Genomic DNA, 18967 nt, shown 5'->3' with positions numbered 1-18967 from the left:
CAGAATACTTTTTCCTCATTAACTGAGGTGTCATACTGCAGAGCAGACAGGCAGGACCAGGTCCTCATTTTGTGTCAATCAGTGTCACTCCACTGGCATAAGAAGCTAACTCCGTGTGGGGCCAGTACCTAGCACAATCAGCAATGAACTCACTGGCTTCTAGGTCTTCCTAGAATAATACATATTAATAAATATTAAATTAAATACGAAATTTAATAAAATATTAAACCATCCAACACCATTTTATATCAGCTGAGGACCTATAGCAGACTGACACAGGGCATCTCATCTAAGATAAAAGGAAAGTCTTTCACAAAATTGGCTGCATTCCTGAGACTCTCTCTGCACAGGGCTTAGAAGAAGCGCATGTTCATTTACAACTCAGCCATATGATTAAAACCCACCTGCCTGACCCAGCCTGCCTTCATTAGCCCCCACCAAAAAGGTATATTTCAAACCACAAAAGCTTCTGTGCAGCATGCAGGAAGAAAAGAGAAATACATCCATTACTCTCTCCGTTACCCTAGTGCAGACAGACAGGAGCTCTGGTGCCCCAGGGATAGGATGGGCAGAGTGAAAAGGAGTGCTCATTGCAAGGGGCTTCGAGTTAAATGAAGACAAGACAGTATAAGCAAAGGACAAGAGGGGAAACACAGAAACTTGAAATCATGTACCCAAGTGTCCTGATTCAGAGTCCACAGCCCTCCCTACTGAACCAGGCTGACTTTCACATTTCTTGGATTTGTGTCAGTAAATTTAAGAAGTTCAGATACAGGGCGATGGGCACAGCATCAGAAGGTCAAAATGATGCGATTGTTTTAGTTCCTGACGATGGAGCTGTGCCTCCTCAGACACCCTCCTCATCTCCAGCGCTCCAGCAACTGGCTTCAAAGGACTTCCTAGGTTCTCTGAGCTTTCTTTAGGTCATTTTCCAGTCTTGCTTCATTATTCCCACCCAGGCACCAGTACGAGCTTTGAAATTACAGTTAACTCATTGTTTGCTGCAAATTGCATAACGTCCCTTTACCCTGTTGCACTTCTCATCCGATTTAATTTCACAAGGTACCATTAGCTCTTATGTGCTAGCAAGTCACCATCCATCATTGCAACATAAAAGAAATTGGAAAAAGGGATCAGATCTATTAAAATCTATAGAGGCTTCACTCTCAGTGTGACTCATGCACGACATTAATAGCAATCAGCCTTAGTCCACCATCATATACACAGTACAGTGATTTCAAAGAAGTTCTCTCACTTCCTTCCCAATAACTAATCAAGATTAAGCCTGTCCTTGTGAAAGTATCCATTTCTACTGATGCTTGGTTTTGCTGCTCCAGTACAGAGAGAAAGAGTTAAACATAAAATTCAGAGACAACTTTGCATTTCTCCTCCCTGGGCCTTGTCACCCCCGAAAGCATTTGGAGTCTAAAATTCAACTTCCGAAGAGACTTTCAAAAGCAGCCTCTGCAACTACACTTGCATTTTTTAGAGTCTACTTTTTTATGCACACGCAAACCCCAAACACCTAAGCAAAAGCACAGATGCATAATTAGGAAGTGTTGCACGCTGGGCAGCAGCAGTGGCTGCCATTTGTACAACCCCTCCAAAGAGGTGTCCACGGCTGGTGCCCTGCTCACCCACTCCTAATTACGTTACTGCAACAGCAGTCCATCATATACCAGTGAGTCTATTTTTTTGCATTCTGGAAAATATACACAGGAAAAACTGCAGGCATAATTTTAAGAACCTGGTTATACATCTTTTTAAAATGTTAGCCTGCAAACTCAGTGTCATAGGACTATCTCACAAAGCAATATCATCAAAAGTATCAGGACTATAATGAAAAGTGCACAAAATATATGGACAGATCAAAGAGCCTTTGACATGAATAATATATTAAAATAGGAAAAGACATAAAGTTGCAAAGATAATCAGCCAAAAGTTAGGAAATGGCAAACTTAGAGCTGCCTGTGCAATTTTAAATTAGCCTTTTTGTGCCTGTGTATAATGATACCATCTTTAATTGCATGATCTTCTACTAGTTTTGCTTCTGTAGTTCTGCCCCACCCAGTAGGCAGGATACACCTGCTCTGGAGATGAATTTCTTGGAGAAGTTGCAGGTGTGCAGTGATGGAGGCAGGGGATTACAGAAAGAAAAAGGTAGATTTCAGGACTGAGAGAGTAGACTGTCCTGTGAAGAACTAGATTTTACCTCTGTCTCCTCTACAGAGCTCCCATGCGATGCTGAACATGTAACCCACAGCAGAACTTTCAAAAGTGGGCACTGATTGATTTGAGACATGTGGGGACAGGAAAATTAACAGAAATCGGGAGTCTAAATCTGCAAGCCAGTTTTAAAAATCCCAGCCTACATGTACACATCAAGAGATTCATGTTTCATTCTTTTCACAACCTCTTTGCAAATATGCATCATCCCCATGCTAACGAGCATGCATGAGACCACACTGAGATAACTCTCACACGATCAGGGCTCTAAGATGCTGCTGTACATTATTTCTGTTGAGAATACATGCGCCCACCTCCTGACAATTGTCAAACTCAGTAAACCTATAAGAAAATCAGTTTTTGGACCCTCAGTAAAGCCAGAAATCCATGCATTAATCTTCATCTTCTACCTTCTGCAGCTTCTTGCCTCTTGTTTACCTTGTACTTGGACAAATACTTCTGGGGACTTGATACCACAGAGATGCAGAGGCCACTGTTCTTCCTGTCCTGCCACTACAGTAATATATCAAACTGCTTGTCCATTAGGACAATCCTGGGAACTATCCTGGTTCACACCAAGGATGTTCAGATTCTTATTAGGGTCAGAGAAAGAATTATTGTCCAAACTACTTTTGGGCTTACTTTGGCAGCTAGAGCAAGCCTTGCCTTGCCAGCAGAGATAAAAATGGCTCAGCTGGAATAAAGGAGTCTCCATTTTTCTGTCCTCCCACCACATCTATGAGCACCATTGCCCTCTGCAGGTGAACTGCTCGGATGTGTGCAGTCCCATTGCCCTATATTGGTTATATTATGTTACACAAAATAGCTATAATGACTAGGGACCTACCAAAGTCATGATTGTGTGATTTTCATGGAAACCACAATTTCGAGTGAGCTCTATGAAAAAAGTGCAGGTTCTGAAAAAAGCCCAGCCCCTTGCTGCTGATTGGCTACAAGGTTATCCATCATATAGCCCTGCCTCTCTCCGCCAATTGGCAGCAAAGGTTGAGGCTGCATGAAGGACAACCCTTGCAAACAATCAGTGGCAAGAGGCAGAGCCATATGATGGACAGCCCTCACAGTCAATCAGTAGGGGTGGGAAGGGGGCACCAGGGCCCTTTAGCCAATCAGCGGCGTGGGGGGAGGGGCGGAGACCACGCTTACTCCATGAAAATGGGCGCCAGCCCCAGGATCTGCCCATGAAATCAGCTGGCCACTGCTTCAAGTTCGGTAGACCCCGTAATGATGACATCCCTAAAGCTAGTCTGACTACATTTCCTTTTAGTACCTGCAGCTTAACTTTGTAAGCAAGCCCCAACACTAATGCACAAGTGTGACGGCCATCACTTAATGCTTATTATTTATTGCAAGGAACTGTAGTAGGTTCAGCAACATATTCCTTACAAAGAACAGAGGACCTTTACCATGCCTCTCTCACCAAGTGCCTAATCCAAAGCCCACTGATGTCAACAGAACATTTCTACTAACTTCAGTTGTTTAAGGGCCAGGTCCCTTAACCTAAGCTCCTGGACTGATACGACTGCATTACACTAATTGGAAACATTTCATTACCATCACAAGGTACAATACAGACATACAGGTGGACCTGGGCTACACTTTTTGAGTGCTAATGTGCTAACAAACATATTCAGTTCCAGCCCAGTTGGACAACTGCATTTCTTGCAGTTAGCAACTACTAATGGGAAGTAATGTCACTAGTGTTAAATGCAAGCCACTAAAAATATGAAAATAAAAACAAACATCATTAAAAACACTTACAGTTCTACATAAGCTAGCAACAAACATCACAACAATGTAACTTTCCCTTCTACTCATCTGGAACTGGAAGTGTTTAAAATAAATACTGGTACATCCCCAACCTCGCATCCCCTTCCCTGACCTCCCAAGAAAGAGAAAAGAAAAAGAAAAGAATGAGGGAAGAAAATCTTTTGGAAAGCAGAAATACATTTGTTTCCTTTGCTTTTATTAAAAACAAATCAGCAGGCTTCCCTGAAGTAAATGAAGAATAGACAGCACAGCATTTTTGTGGTAAGGAACTGAGTGAGTGCTTTCTGGAACAATAAAACAAGCCATTTTAGCCACAATCTATTAGCCTCCAGTTTAGTTCAACAGGATATTGATCCTGGCTGAAGATACCAGAACTGTGATTTATTTTCTAATTAACAAGTTCTAATGTCTGATTCTGACAGACAAAATGTCTATCATCGCTGGCAACCACAAAAAACGCCCCCAAAACTCCAGGGTCTGGGTTTGGGTGAGAAAAGAGGATGGAAAAATGGATGAGAGAGAAAACATCTTGAAGAATATCTTTTGAGACAGGCGATCAGATCGTGTCCAGATTTACATAAGGAATAGAGATTTGATAACAACAGCCCTTTCCCCTACACAAACTAGCCCTTTCCCTATGGAAGCAACTGAGATAGCAAATCCACTTTTTGCTTTCCCGCATTTTAGCTGAAAGCTGAAAATGAGATCAGATTTTCCAGTGCTCATCATTTCTCTTTTCCAAAAGTACAGGATTAACAGAAACTGTGTGTGTGCGCGGACGCGCATGCACATGTGCATGTGTAAAGTAATTTCTGTACCCTATAATGTTTTTATGTTGTCCCACAAAGCAGAAAACGTGAGAAATCAAAAATCAACGTGTGATATTTCAGTTTTCTGAAACTGAACTTTGTTCTGTGCTGGAGAATGAAATGAGTCTGTCTCCATTTCTGTGGAATACATGCCTACGTAGCCGTTACAGAGGGAGTTGATGTACATATGGTAAAGAAAAAAGTTGGCAACAGAGACGCTTGCAACATAAGTGTAGTAAGATAATATTACTGAAGCAGTCATTCCATATACAGATTGAATGCTTCCTGAAATGCAGATTTACTACTGTCAGTCATTTTTATTATGGTCTGACGGGTCTCTCTCATACACAGACATACACACCATGATCAAGTACTCTCAGATAAACTGATCTGATATACCCACATAAAGAAAAGAAAATTAAAGTTGCATTCATGTCACCAAGTAGCAAAATCTTCCCTGGAGAAATAATCAGGTTTGTTATTGGTAAACATTCTCCCTCCGTGACCTTTCTTTAAAGCCTTGCTGCTGCGATGTCATGATGATATCTCTCTGTAATAAAATGGCCTTGCTCAAGGCTTCCTGCGGACACAGGTTATTGAGGAAAAGTGGGTGACATTAACTATTTCTGACTGGCCGTGGATGCCCAAACCACCACAGGGTTCTTGTCTCCTAGTCTAGGGCTCCTGTGGCAAGAATGGCAAACTAGAAACCTATTAACAGTCAAGGAAATCTAGAGTAGACTGCAGCTGGCATTAGAGAAAATGCTAATTTAATCCCCCGTGTGGAGGTGAAGATCTTTCAATACCACTTCTGTCCCAGCAGGTTCTTCCTCATTACTAGTATTGCAAAATGAGGTCCTGCTCTAGTAAGATGTTTATCTACCTAACTTCATGAGTAACTCAACTGCAACTTATGTGCCCGAAATTAGGCATGTACTCAACTTCCCTGCTGAATCCAGGCCATAAATTGTAGTATTTAAAGATGATGTGAATTTCTTCACTACAGATGGCTCTTGTACTTAATGTCACTCAGTTTACACTAAGTCCTCTCTGCATCACTTGCCTGGTGGGAAGTCCATGTACAAGACAACTTCAATACAACCCAGCTAGCGTCACCATTGGAAACCAGAAGCCTTGACGTTAACAGGATCATACTTCAAAAGAATATGCATGTTTGCAGATGGCAACAGGGTTCCTAATTACAGCTGCCTACTCAAACTGATATTCTACAACTATGTTCAGAGATCAAACAGCACTCCAAATACTTGCAGATAGATATTATACTAATAAAATGTCCATGTCATACATGTGGCATTACACATTCATTTATAATTCTGTAAGTATGATGCACATATACAAGTAATCCATATACTGTGGCCAAACTTTGAACAACTGAGTAACAAATAGGAACTATTTAAAACAATGTATTTTGATTCTGCATCTTGTGCCCTTAAAAAACACCCCACGCTAAATCTACAACATTCCTACATAAACAAAAACATTACTCCAATCCAGAACAACACTTACATATGGCTTATTTTTTAAAAACCTGCTTAACTACCTTTGGAGTGAGTCAATACAACTTAGGCACAAGCGTAAGTATTTTGCTAAATGAGGCTAAGTTTAAGTAAATGCTTACATGTTTTCCAAATCAGGGCTTTTTTTTTTTTTTTTTTAAATGAGGGTACACTCTGAAATAGGATGTGAAACATCTTAACATCTTCAGTGGTTGTAGCAATTTCTATAATTCAGTTTGCAACCCCTAAAATTCCTAGCATATGAGCCATATTCTCCTTTTGGCTTCAGTCAAATTACCCTGGATTTACACAGAGTGCCAGTGGTAGGAGAATCAAACCCTATGTATTTATTTTCTTCCTCTCAGTGCATAACTAATTCCCTTCAGCATCTTGACAACCACATCAGTACAGGGCTCTGAATACAAAAAGAATTATAATGATAATGCATCCAATAAATATACTTGTATAAGTATGCACAGAATTTCTTAACAGCACTCTATTCCACATCACAAGCCAGGATATAGAGAATTCAAAATATTCAGACCCCATCTGTGCTCCCTGCAGTACCACAGACTAGAGGGATGCGTGAAAAGAGTAACTATTCAATGCAAAGGGCCAATTCTACAATCGTCTGAAAGCAAAGCTCCCATTAAGAGCATAAAGGTTCTCAAATGGATCTCCAGAAACCTTAACTTCTATTTTGGAATCTAAGGAAACACTTCATAAAGCCCCGCGGATAGACAAGTTATAAGGTATGACCTAAGCACCACAGATGATAACTGTCTCCCTGACAGAATAGCAGCTGTATTTCAGTTCAGACATCTGGTACTTGACATCGTATCAGGTAAAAAAAATAGAATTTTCAACGAAGCTCTCAAAAAACTCACTCTTTTTTTAATTTCTTTTTAAGCTATAATTTTGTAGTGTGTTAAATTCATTACTTGTAAAACGCCATTGACTTTCACAGAACTGAAACAGCGTTAAAATGGTTATCTGAACCAAAAGCTTTTTATGTGCTTATTTTTGAAACTTTTGTCATTTTAGAGGAGGGTTTATTTAAAATACCTTTTGAATACCTGTTACTATTTAGAACATGGAGAAAAGGAAAAGTATCTCATAGTGTCTGAGTAAGATGCATGACAACAGATCTACAAATAAAAGTGTCCTCAAAACCTCTTTTTAGTTTGGTTCAAACAATGCTTCAAAAATGACTCATTCAACACAACTGCCATTATTTAAAGACAATAAGGTCAGCCATGCACAAATTTAGAGTACGCATCTTCTCAAATGGTTTAGAGTAACTCCTTACCCCCTCCTCCAAGCCATAATTAAAGAATGATACAAAACAAAGCAAACTTAACTCTTAACAAACCCTTAGCAAACTTAAAGCAATAAGAAGCCACCTACCCTGTGAGGACCACAACAAAATCCATCACATTCCAGCCATTTCGGAGGTAAGAGCCTTTATGAAAAACAAACCCCAGAGCGATGATTTTTATGCCAGCTTCAAAACAAAATATTCCAATAAAGTACGGCTCAGTGTCATCCTGCAAATAAGAGAAGAAAAAAAATACAACCCATCAGGACACATGCAGGAAAAAACATTTCTGTGTTGGCTTCAAGTTCTGCGCAACCAACAATAACACATTCAACTTGCAAGGCCTCCTACAATTTCTTGCTTACAGGGAAATCCATGTGTTTTTATGTTTACTAGATCTGTGTTTAAAAGTATTCTTAAATATTCCAGTGTTCTCTATATGGCATTTTGAATGTTTAGGAAACTTTCATTTTCTTTTATTATGAACATCTGAGCATGCAAGCTTTAGAAGCAAAAATTCTCATTAAAAAAAAAAAGAATTTAAGATTAAATATTTACCAAAAGCAAAATTTCAAATTTGAGATTTAATTGTAATATGAGAAGTTCTTTTGATGTTACTTAATTCCATAAGCCATCTATTTTGGAAACAGAAACAAAAGCTTAAAACCCACACAACTAGACAGTACAGCATGGATCGCAAACAGGGATTGAGAACTATTGGCAAATGAGCTACTGATTGCAACTTATTCCTGGAGAAAGATGCAAATACTTCTAATTGTGAAATAATTTGAGAATTGTGACCTGAGAATAAATAATTGATTTTCATAATTTTAAGGCAAATGCAACCAAAATTATTCATTGTGAATTTTTTTATCTGTATTGGATTTTGAAGTACCTCCCCACTTCTTGCACTATAATTTCTCTGCCTTTCATCAAAATAATGTATTCCTTCAGTTGTTCCTCATTACCCTTCTCTTCCTTGTCTCCATTACCTAAAAACTGTCCCTCATTTATTTTTGTTTGACTTGACACCTGACTCAAAATTCCCATTCACTTTATTTGGAGTTTTGCCCCATCTAGCACCACAAGACTGAAATCTTTACAGGGAGTTTGTTGATGGATTTAAACTTTACACTGTCAGTTCATGGGTGGGGACCATTTTTATTCTCTTTTTTTATTCAGCACTATATATATTTGTGGCATTGCCAATACTGAATCTTAATCTAGTGATTCTAAAATCTTACATAACTGCTAGAAGCTTACTGCCTGCTCCCAAAGGTGTACGTAGTTCAGTTTGAGAAACTCTGAACTCATCTGTATATCAGAACATTACCTTCGATGTGAAATAGAAATGACTGGTGCTGGAATTAAGACATAAGCCAGGAGTTAGAAAAAAGGAACAAAAGTAAAAACATTCATATAAGCTATACAACTGTCCCATTTTCTGAGTGGCTTAGGCCCACACTGCTTTGTGCATTTTAGTGCCTAAAACCCACCGATTTTAATGGGAATGAGACGCCAAAATACCTAAAGAATTCTGGGTCCTGGATACCTAAGAATCTTTGTACCATTGACTTTGAACAAATTTAATGCTCCTAACTCTTTAAGGGAGTTTAAAACATTGTATCCAGTGGGCACATCTACACATTCATTAATGTGCCATGGTTACTGCGCATTCAGTTTAGTATCTGTCATGTCAGGTACTAAATGCACCGTAATCAGCGCTACTGTGCATTAGCACAGATGAACATGTTTTAAGTGACATTCATGTGCATTACTAAATCTACTGCACGTTAACATGGTTTTTGCCAGCTGTGCTAATGATTAGCAGAATTAGTCGTCTGCGCATTATCTCAAGTAGATGTGCCCAGCGAGCGAGATTCCTGCCTAGTGCAGTGCCATCAAACCCTAGTGCAGTTCCACTGGGGGTAAAATCTGACTCAGTATATTCTGGGGCAGGAACAGCAGCACTTTAGGACTGAAAGATAAAAAAAATAAGGAAGTGAATTTAATACAAAAATGGACTTTGCAAGCCTGGCAATTCTGGCTCAGGTATCCAACCCAACCCCTCCATATGTGCTCACACTTTTTATATTGTACATACTACAAAAAGCCTTGTTCTTACCAAAAGAGGAGGTGGGAAAAATATCCCTCCCAAGCAGACGTACACAAAAGCAGCATTAGCATGCACCCACATTCAGCAAACTTCTCATAACAATCTGCACCCAACGTATTATTCACTGAAGAAATTTGCAAATCTTTGGAAACAGCAATTAAACCTAAAAAAAATCCTGAAACTCTCAAACTTGTATGCAGCACCCTCCCCACCCTTTACCCATAAAGAAATAATCCACACACAGATGGCTGTTCAGTTCCTGTTGTTAAGGGCATCGAATGTTTCAAGTTTTGAAGGAATCTCAAGCTTCTACATGATAAGACCTGTTCAGCTGCAGTTTTCCATCACAATTAAAGGATTTGGAGACTCAAACCCAACGGAAATAAAAGGAATTAACCATTTATATCCTCTAGGATTAGACTGAAGACATAATATGTAATTTTTACCCTGGGGTTCCCTCCTCCCCACTTTAACTGCTTTCATAATTTGAGAAAGAGCAGACTAGACAGAAGTTATGCTCCCTGCCCAACCCTTCTCTGCAGCCTTTATCTCTTCCAGCCCCCACTGCACTCTACAAATTATTCCTCCTTTAAAACAGAAAGCCCATGATTCCTTTGCTGTAGTGTATATGTGTTTTCCTTCTTTTACTTGAGAACAACCTCACAAGCTCTCCCACCCATCTAGCAATATGAGAAAACAGTGACATCCCTTTGCAAGTAGGGGATGCAGACTGCAAAATCCTCAGCATGAGAAATTATGATTTAAAGAAACATCCTTCTAACCAACTCTCTCCAACAGGAGCTATGCTTGTTTGAGGAAAAGAAACCAAGATGGAGGACAAGTCATTCCCAAGATCTGAATGAGCTTTGACCCATGTGAGTGGAAGAAGCAGGATGCACAGTCATCTGGGAATCACAATGGGGTCACAAGGAATAAAGCTGCCACATCACTCTCCTTCTTTGTGCAGCAGGGACGGGGGGGTCACAAATGACCCTCCCTGTATGTCCCTTTGGGCTTAGTCCTTTCTTCTCCCAGAAGAAAGGGCTTCCTTTTCTAACACCTAGCAAATAAATAACATCTTCTTGCTCTTCAAGCATGTCCCATGCCCCCCTTCAAAATCTGAATTCCATATGCCTCACTACTTTGGAGACTGCTGTCCTAAATTTTCCCCAGTACAAAATCTCTTCCACCCACTTCCTCCCACAAAATCTCCAAACTGGCACTGCCCTGACTGCTTCCTCATGAGCAGGAAGCCATATATACGTACGTACGTGTGTGTGTGTGTGTGTGTGTGTGTGTGTGTGTGTGTGTGTGTGTGTGTGTGTAAAATTTACTACAGGTCACATGTTTAATGAGCCATGTGCCCTTCTGATCATAAGGCCTAGTTTAAAGGGACCAGAGCTCAGAAGAGATACACTAAGCTGGAATGTTTGAATTCAGGAATTTATGGAATAAGTTGCCAAACAGGGAGAGGAAGACATAAGTCCTTGGCAGCTCCAGTGACAGAAAAAGATTTAAAGATAGGGTAATATACTTGTTTAAAAAAAAGAAAGAAAGAAAATAAAGCATCAGGACTGGGCTAAACTGCTGGAAGTTGCCTTCTCCAAGCTCACTATCATCAAATGCCACAGGGTCAGTCTAATGAGACCTCTTCTCTTGCTCCTATCCGACAACAGGAATGCTGCTGTCACTCAAGGAGAAGTCTTCAGGTCATTATGCAGCCCCAGTTAATCAGCCTTTCCCCTACGAGATGACAATCCACTACGAGCATCTGTATAAGCTCTGCCAGCAGGCTGCTAATTATGGCTGCAATCAGGCTTGAGATTGGGCCAGACCCTTTTAAGAAATAAAATTTCAAATGGGAAAACATTTATGATTCTGGAAATGGTTTCCCATTTGAAGTGTTATTTCATTACTATTCCAAGTCTACTGCCTATAACTTTCCTGGGGCTTAGGATGACACACCTAATAGGTTTGGGTGTGTTGGCAAACCAGAGCTTTGTTCAAACAGAGGTTAATGTGAGCAGCTCACATATGACTGCATTGAGCACCTGTGGCTCCGATAAAGAATGAAATCCATTAGCCAAGTGAAATAGCTGTCATGCTGAATAATTAGGAAATTGCCTATGCCCCTCCTCCATGTCAAAAACATCCAGGAAAGCCAACATTTTAGAGTCTTAAAGCAGTACACAAAGCATCAAAATATAGAAAGTTCTTGCATCTTAAAACAGAATAGGGACCAGAGGTAGGCAAGAAATAGCTTCCCAGTCTTGCAAAAAATAGTTAATTAATTTAACAACAATAACAGCAAAAGCTTTCACATTGCATGCTGTGATAAATTCAAAACTTTAACTTTGTCATGAAAAAAAACAGGGAGACCAATCCGACCTCGGGATTAGCAAAGCCCAGCGGATAGGGCACACAGCTGTCCTGCTACATTTGAGGTGACTGCAGTAAGCGGAAGGCTACTGGAGGTAAGAGAAAGATCTTTCCTGTTTGAGTTGTTCCACTTTGCATGAATCATTGCATATGTATTGGCCAAAGAAAGAGACACTACTGCTCAACAGTTAGGACACTCAGCTAGAGTATGAGAGAACCAGGTTCAAGTCTCTTCTCCAATAAATATTTGATTAATAGAAGAAAGTGAAACAACTACAACAAGAAAGATATGACACTCTAGCCAACAGCTCAAGAGCGGGGGCATTCACCTGCTGTACAAGATAGTTAGCTGTATGTCTGTTGTCTGAATCAGGAAAAGTAGCAACTTGAACCCAGATCACCTATGCCTCAGCTGTGTCCCTCACCCACTTGCCCTAGTAGTTATTCGGGGTAGATTGCATCAGAAATACCATTTTTAAACAATGAAAAACATTTCCGATGAAAGATTTTCTAGAACACGATAATCCTGCACAAACATTTTGGTTTTGACAAATCAATATTTCCCAACAAAAAATAATTTTATTGGAAAATTTCCAACCAGTGGACATTGGTTCCAACCAGTGTGGACAATATTAACACTGAAGCCCATATGCTCCACTCTCTTGTCTGGCACAAGAGAGAGCAAATCAATGTGTTATGCCCAAAAGAGCCTGCAAAGGCTACATAGAGAAGCATAACAAGTAAGAATTACATCTTGCCACCATGCAACTGCCTCCAGTTTTTGCATGCCATTTGCATGGCAGAAACACAAATTGTATGCAGTCAACAGAAGACATCATGGAAGATCCTTCATGTCCACATTATTCCATTTTTTTAAAAGCGTTAGTTATGCTGAAATGTTGCACATGTAAATGCCAATCTGTGCACAATTATTTCTTCCTATGTGTTGTATAAAGATTTGTGACCGTGGATGAGTAATGCAGCCAAAGACAGCACAGTCAGCTGAGCCGGTGGTGGTGGTAGAAACTGGTATCCCTCTAAACTGAGAATAACTATAGCTAGGTGGAAATCTGGCCCAGAAGCTATTCCACCTATATAGGCATCTAGGACTTGGCTTTCAATTGCCCAAAACTTACGCATCTCCCTCAGGAAACCAGTCCCACTCTACCTGTCCCATTCTCTCAAATTGCAACCTAGTGCATTCCCAGAGGACAATTCATTTCCCCCTTGCAGAGTCATGTAGGTCTTCCCATCTGAGAATGGGCAACAGGCAGTCTTATGTTCCAGAAGGTAATTTTATTCATTCCAGGAACATGCATGTGCTTCTTCCAGTTTTGCAATGAGCAGAGCTATGGGCAAACTTACATCATGTCAACATCCAATTTGATCCAACTTGCTAAGAATGGAGGCATCATGTTGTGATCCAGCTAACTCAGAGGGGACATCTATCAGTGCCTCTAACAGATTGATAGTACAAACTGCTATATATAAAGGAGAAACTGGGATGCTGCCCACCTTTTGACCAATAGCTTAATGATGACAGCATTTGCCCACGAGGTGGGAGACCACGAATCTATAGACAAACTCGCATCTCCTGCTTCCCAGGACAGTAGCCAAATACTCAGGCCATAGGCTAGTCAAAATTGACAGCATCCTCCACCTCTCCAGTTAAAACTGGACCACTGGGAAACAAGGAATGCAACTGTTACAGGACCAGAAAGACCCCAAGCAAAATGGACTGTGACTTATACCTGAAGGACTGTGACTCCCTAATGCGCAGCAAGGTAGGCACTGCCATGGGAGGGAGACCTGGCTTCTGGATCCTGTTCCCAATATATTCCTTAAACATTTTATCTAATAACTTTAATGCAATATGCACAAAGAATCCTAAGAGGAAGAACTAGCAGTCAGGACTCCTCTAGCTGAGTGCCCTAACGATTATGCTATCACACTCCCTCTTGCACTGTTTGTTATTTTATATTCAACAATCACCGATTATAAAACAGAAATGCTCCGGGCAGCAGGGACCAGAACAGGACCCTACTCCTAAAGGGCCATGCCTCTCCTCACTGCATAAGAATGACACTCTCATTTGCTCTGCATCTGGCTCTGTGACTTTTGCACTCCTTGTTGACCAGTGGCCCAGCTACAACAAGAAGAGCGGGACATGCTCTCATCTTGGCCCTTCCGAGTGAGGTCAGCCTAAAATGCACATCCCCCAGTTCCTGGACAGGTGTGGCTTACCATGAGGCTATCTGACTGAAGATGTGTGATACCACCATGATGCTTTATCTTTGTATTACCATGCTTTACCTTTGTATAATACAGCCTCTGCACATAGATTTTCTCCACATAAGGAATTAAGTATTAATGTGCATTCCCACGTGGAACTGGATCACAACAGATTGAAATGAAGTTAAATGCTGAGGTGGCCATATTGGATCGTCTCTGAGTACATGCAGTAGTAGCCTCGGTCTGCTCTCCTAGCAATCTATTCAGGGCAAGATGGTGGAGCATAAAGATATTTGGCACCTTAGCAGAATCGTAGCTGTTGTGCATGATGAAATTGTGTGCAGTTATTTAGATGCTTAAAGTTGCATACCCGGCACTTAGATCTCTTTGACATGGAATAAGATCTATGCCTTTATTTTTAGAACCAACAAAATATACATATTAACCAAAAAACAAAGAAATCCTGTAAAACTTTTTGCAATTCTTCCCCCGCTCCCCCCTTCACCTTTTTGAGCAGCTCTAGAAACTGAACTCATGCTGCACAAGGATCCACTGGACTTTCAGATAACTGGCCAGCCATTTTATCCCTTTACAGTATCATCTCTCTCTCGCATTCCCCAGAAAGTGGTGACACGCAAATCGAGCTTCTTGGAATCTGTCTTCAGGCAATGGCTACCCCTCTCATTTGGATTTTTTTTAAATTCATTTATTCATTTTTAGTAAACACAGGCAAAACCCTAAATCATTAAACCAAAAGGACCAATTTCTAGTCCTAATGAAGTCAAAAGTAGAACTCCTGCTGATTTGAATGGAATTAAGGTATGTTCCAACGTATGTGAAAATTACTGGGATTTTTCCCACTCAGCAGTTTATTGTGGATTCTTACCATTTTCAAAATGAAATAATTTACACTTTACATGGGAAAGAGGAAAGTGTTTTGGAGCTGTTGAAAGTCAACAGAAAATATTTCTCATTAGCAACGCTGGGGTTTTTTTGCAGCACACTTTGAAGACAGAAATATCATATGAAATTAAAGCAACACACAGGCAATCTTTATTATGACTCTAGTAGCGCTACAGGGAAAATGGCCTTATCAGGGCTGGCTGAGAGACACTGCTTTAGAATGCCACTGAGTCATACGCCTGGGGTGAATTCTTACCTCAGCAATAGGAAGAACTGGCAGTGGGGTAGGAAGGAACTGGGTGTGCTTCATGTCACTCAGCAGTGACTTTTCTGACTCAGTAAAAGAGTAACACTGACAGGAAATGAAAGGAGCCCTTACAAGACAGCATCTGCGAGACACAGCTTTAAAGGACAGAGTTAAAGCAATACAGGAAGGGACCAAAAAAGAAATTCTCCAACCTTCAGATTCTGGGTGCGGGGCTCTGTTCACTCTCCCCCACCCACATCCCCTCCTGCTGAATCTGGAGAATGATAGTGGTACACACGGGATTTGCTAACAGTGATGCCTGTGGCTTGAAATAATCCAGCATTGAAGTGTCTGAGGGTCAGGATTGATTATGAAGCCATTTTGTTCACTCAAACTTGTAATGATCACAGAAGAAAAATGTACTAGTCCTTGGTCTGTGCAGAGGCAAAACTCCCTTCGAAGTCATAACTCCTGCATCCCAGCCTATGCATTAATCAGAAAACCATCCTTCCCCAATTAAGACATATTAAGACCCATTATAATATACTGCCATATAATGGTAAAAAGACTGAGCATTATATATACACAAACGCAAGTTCCCACTTTTACTTTCCACTGTTAAACAAAAGATATTTTATAGAGGAAAAAAGAATATATATAAATTAGGAGACTCGCGGGCACCACCAAGATACATTCACTCAAGCAAGAGGTGCAAAATAAATGACTGGAGAGGCATTTCCATTCCTAGCACCTATTATTTTATATCTTGTATTAAAGAATAACTTGGCTCTTGAACCTTGCCCAGTGCCACAGACTATTTTGGAAACTAAAAGCTGCAGAGATTAGGAAATTGCAGCAACAATGGAACCGGGGCTCCTTAATTTCTCAGTTTTTGGCTTTAAGTCTAATCTTATTTTTGTTTGCGTAATTTAATTGATACATGTAAAACACATGTAGATTCAGATTTAGTCTTAAACCAAGCAAGCAAAAATTTCTATTCATTCTGGCCTGGAAGATGTTCCAGTTTGTTAAAAGAAACAAAAAATAAACCAAATATTGCTTTTATCCCCCCTAGAGTGATGACAAATGAAAGAACCGTTTTGAAGTTATTCTTGTTTTTGCTTCTGAAATAAGGTAATTGGACTCATTACCATAAAGCCTGCTGGTAAATTATTTTTCTTTGCAAAACTGTTTTCTTTTTGGTAAGAACATAATATTGTCTAATCCAATAAATTTCCATTGAAGAGTTTCCAGTATCCCTCAGTAAGAAGATAATATGAAGTATACAGAATGCCAAAAGGTTACTATATGCTACAACTTCCTGGGAAAACACCCAGGAGGGTCATTCAATTCTACATATAGTCCTAAAGACGTTAGAATTCCCTTTCTACCTTAGTCTCTAACAGCTTGAGTTTTCTGGTCCTCAAAGCATGCTGTAACATCTGGTTTTTTCCTGCTTTGACTCTAAGAAGAGAAGTTGGGCTGGCTGGTGTGGTGCAGAATTCTGCTGGAGACAGTCTGAAGAGTTGCAACCAGTTTGGGGTCAGATTTGCGTAGCCATGAGGTTGTTTGATAAGATGCAGTTTTAAAGTTAAGGATACCCAGAACACTGGGTGGTTGGGTGCTTGCTTTCCAAAGATGAGAGAAAAATCTAAATAAATGAAACTCACCAGTCTCTCCGACATGGGTGTCTTGTCTCCATCTGGTAGATGCTGCTCCAAAGCCAGCACGATACAGTTGGCTATAATAGTGGCTAAAATCATGTATTCAAATGGAGTGGGGGAGATTGGTTAAAGAAAACATCTTTAAACACCTGCAGATGTTGATCATTCGAATCCCATTCATGCACTATGGAGACCCTGTGGTTAAGGCCTCGCTCCTTTCTAACAAGGCTTCAGGAGATTTTAGGTTAGATATTAGGAAGAACTTTAGGTTAGATATTAGGAAGAATTACTTCATGGTAAGGGTGGCCAGAGCCTGGAATAGGCTTCCCAGAGAGGTGGTGCTCTCACCTTCCCTGGAAATCTTCAAGAGGAGACTGGATGGGCACCTGGCTGAGGTCTTGTGACCCCTGCCACCCCCAGCACTCCTTCCTGCCCATGGCAGGGGGTCGGACTCGATGATCTGTCTAGGTCCCTTCCCACGCATTGATTCTATGATTTTTAACAAACAAACAGAAAAAAAAAAAAGATCACACTGGTTGTTTGAAAATACAAATTGATGGGGTTTTCCCTTCTAGAAATTGAGGCGGTTTTCAACTCCCCCTCAGAGCCAAGGAGTTTGGCTTTTAAATAAAACTAAGGCACTTAAAAGTGTCCCAAAATGGATAGTAAAATTCGATGTCCTTGGCTGAAATATTGCTCAGTGATGCCACATAATTGAAATCATGAGTGTTGTATAAATAAGTAATAGTTTGGAAATCAAGGTTTCGGAGTCCAAAACGTGAACTGCAACTCCAGCTTACAGTGAACAATATTTTCAGTGTACCCTATAGGGTTGTATGGCTGCTGAAGGGACAATGTTTACTAATTACACATCATAGTGAACCCAACTGTAAATACATCTTCCCCCTTCGCTCTCTCCTCCGACGCGCACATGGGCATATCCCTGCCTGACCCCAGACCTAAACAGTAGCTCAAGGAGGTGAATGAGATTTTCAGCACCTTGGAAAGCGCTAGGCACCGACTACCGGTTTTGCCAATTTTGTTGCAATAGCGTTGCTGGATCCAAGCTGCTGAACTCACCCCGAACACCTTGGCAGGGAGATGGAAAGGGCCGGGGGCTGCACCTAGGCATGCACAAAATGCGATGTTATAACCGCCACTGGGGTTTTGCTGTTTGTGTATTCAAAACTTCATTGCAGCTGCCCTGAGGTAGGCAGACAGGGAAGCAAAGCGATTTTTGCGCTCTTATAATATTACACGGGGGAATCAGTGTGGCAAATGTACGCTTTCCAAATGGATTGATCTCCCCTTATTACAACCCCCACCCCTCAAACTTAATGCTGTGGAGGAGCGAACAGGAACTGGACTCAGTGGCAGTTGGAAATGTTGCTAGGAGGCTGTGAAGAGGCCTTGCTGCTGTTAGCCGAGGATTAATAGGCGTGTGTGATTTCAAATGAAAAGAAAACAACAAGCTCCCCTGAGATCCCCAGTGCAACGTACTCCTGCTGGTGCACATTATCCAATACACGCACACACACACCCTGGCAACCTCCCACTAATCTTAGAGGAAGAACCTGGCTCCCTTTGCCAAGGTTTTGGATCCCTGCTGCATGCATCACCACCGAAGCAGAGTCCCCTTCAGAGGCAGATCTCTGCAGATCACTTGGCCAGGGAGCTGGTTCTGAGATTAAAAGCATCTGCCCCTTTCACAACACAATGATGGCCCTTCTCTTCATTTACTGCCTCACTCTCCCCCCACAATATATAT

At 40.9% G+C, this 18967-nt stretch overlaps 1 protein-coding gene across 4 annotated transcripts in view; it reads right to left on the bottom strand.

The window, feature by feature from the left end:
- Positions 1 to 18967, bottom strand: part of CACNA1B (calcium voltage-gated channel subunit alpha1 B) — a 644201-nt gene that overhangs the window by 618813 nt on the left and 6421 nt on the right. For 3 of the 4 annotated variants that reach the window (XM_019510481.1, XM_019510482.1, XM_019510483.1), the window contains exons 1-2: positions 17206 to 17306; positions 7748 to 7887 (exon numbers count right to left, since the gene is read on the bottom strand). In XM_019510481.1, the coding sequence (XP_019366026.1) occupies positions 7748 to 7887; positions 17206 to 17298 (233 nt within the window). In that variant the 5' untranslated portion in view covers positions 17299 to 17306. Of the gene's footprint in view, positions 1 to 7747; positions 7888 to 17205; positions 17312 to 18967 lie in introns of those variants that run through there. The other variant, XM_019510484.1, reaches the window with a different exon arrangement.

Source organism: Gavialis gangeticus, unplaced genomic scaffold (assembly GCF_001723915.1).
Source record: "Gavialis gangeticus isolate Ggan-Ray unplaced genomic scaffold, GavGan_comp1, whole genome shotgun sequence".
NCBI lineage: Eukaryota > Metazoa > Chordata > Crocodylia > Gavialidae > Gavialis > Gavialis gangeticus.
The sequence above is the reverse complement of the archived record's forward strand: the minus strand, read 5'-3'. Positions and strand labels throughout refer to the sequence as shown.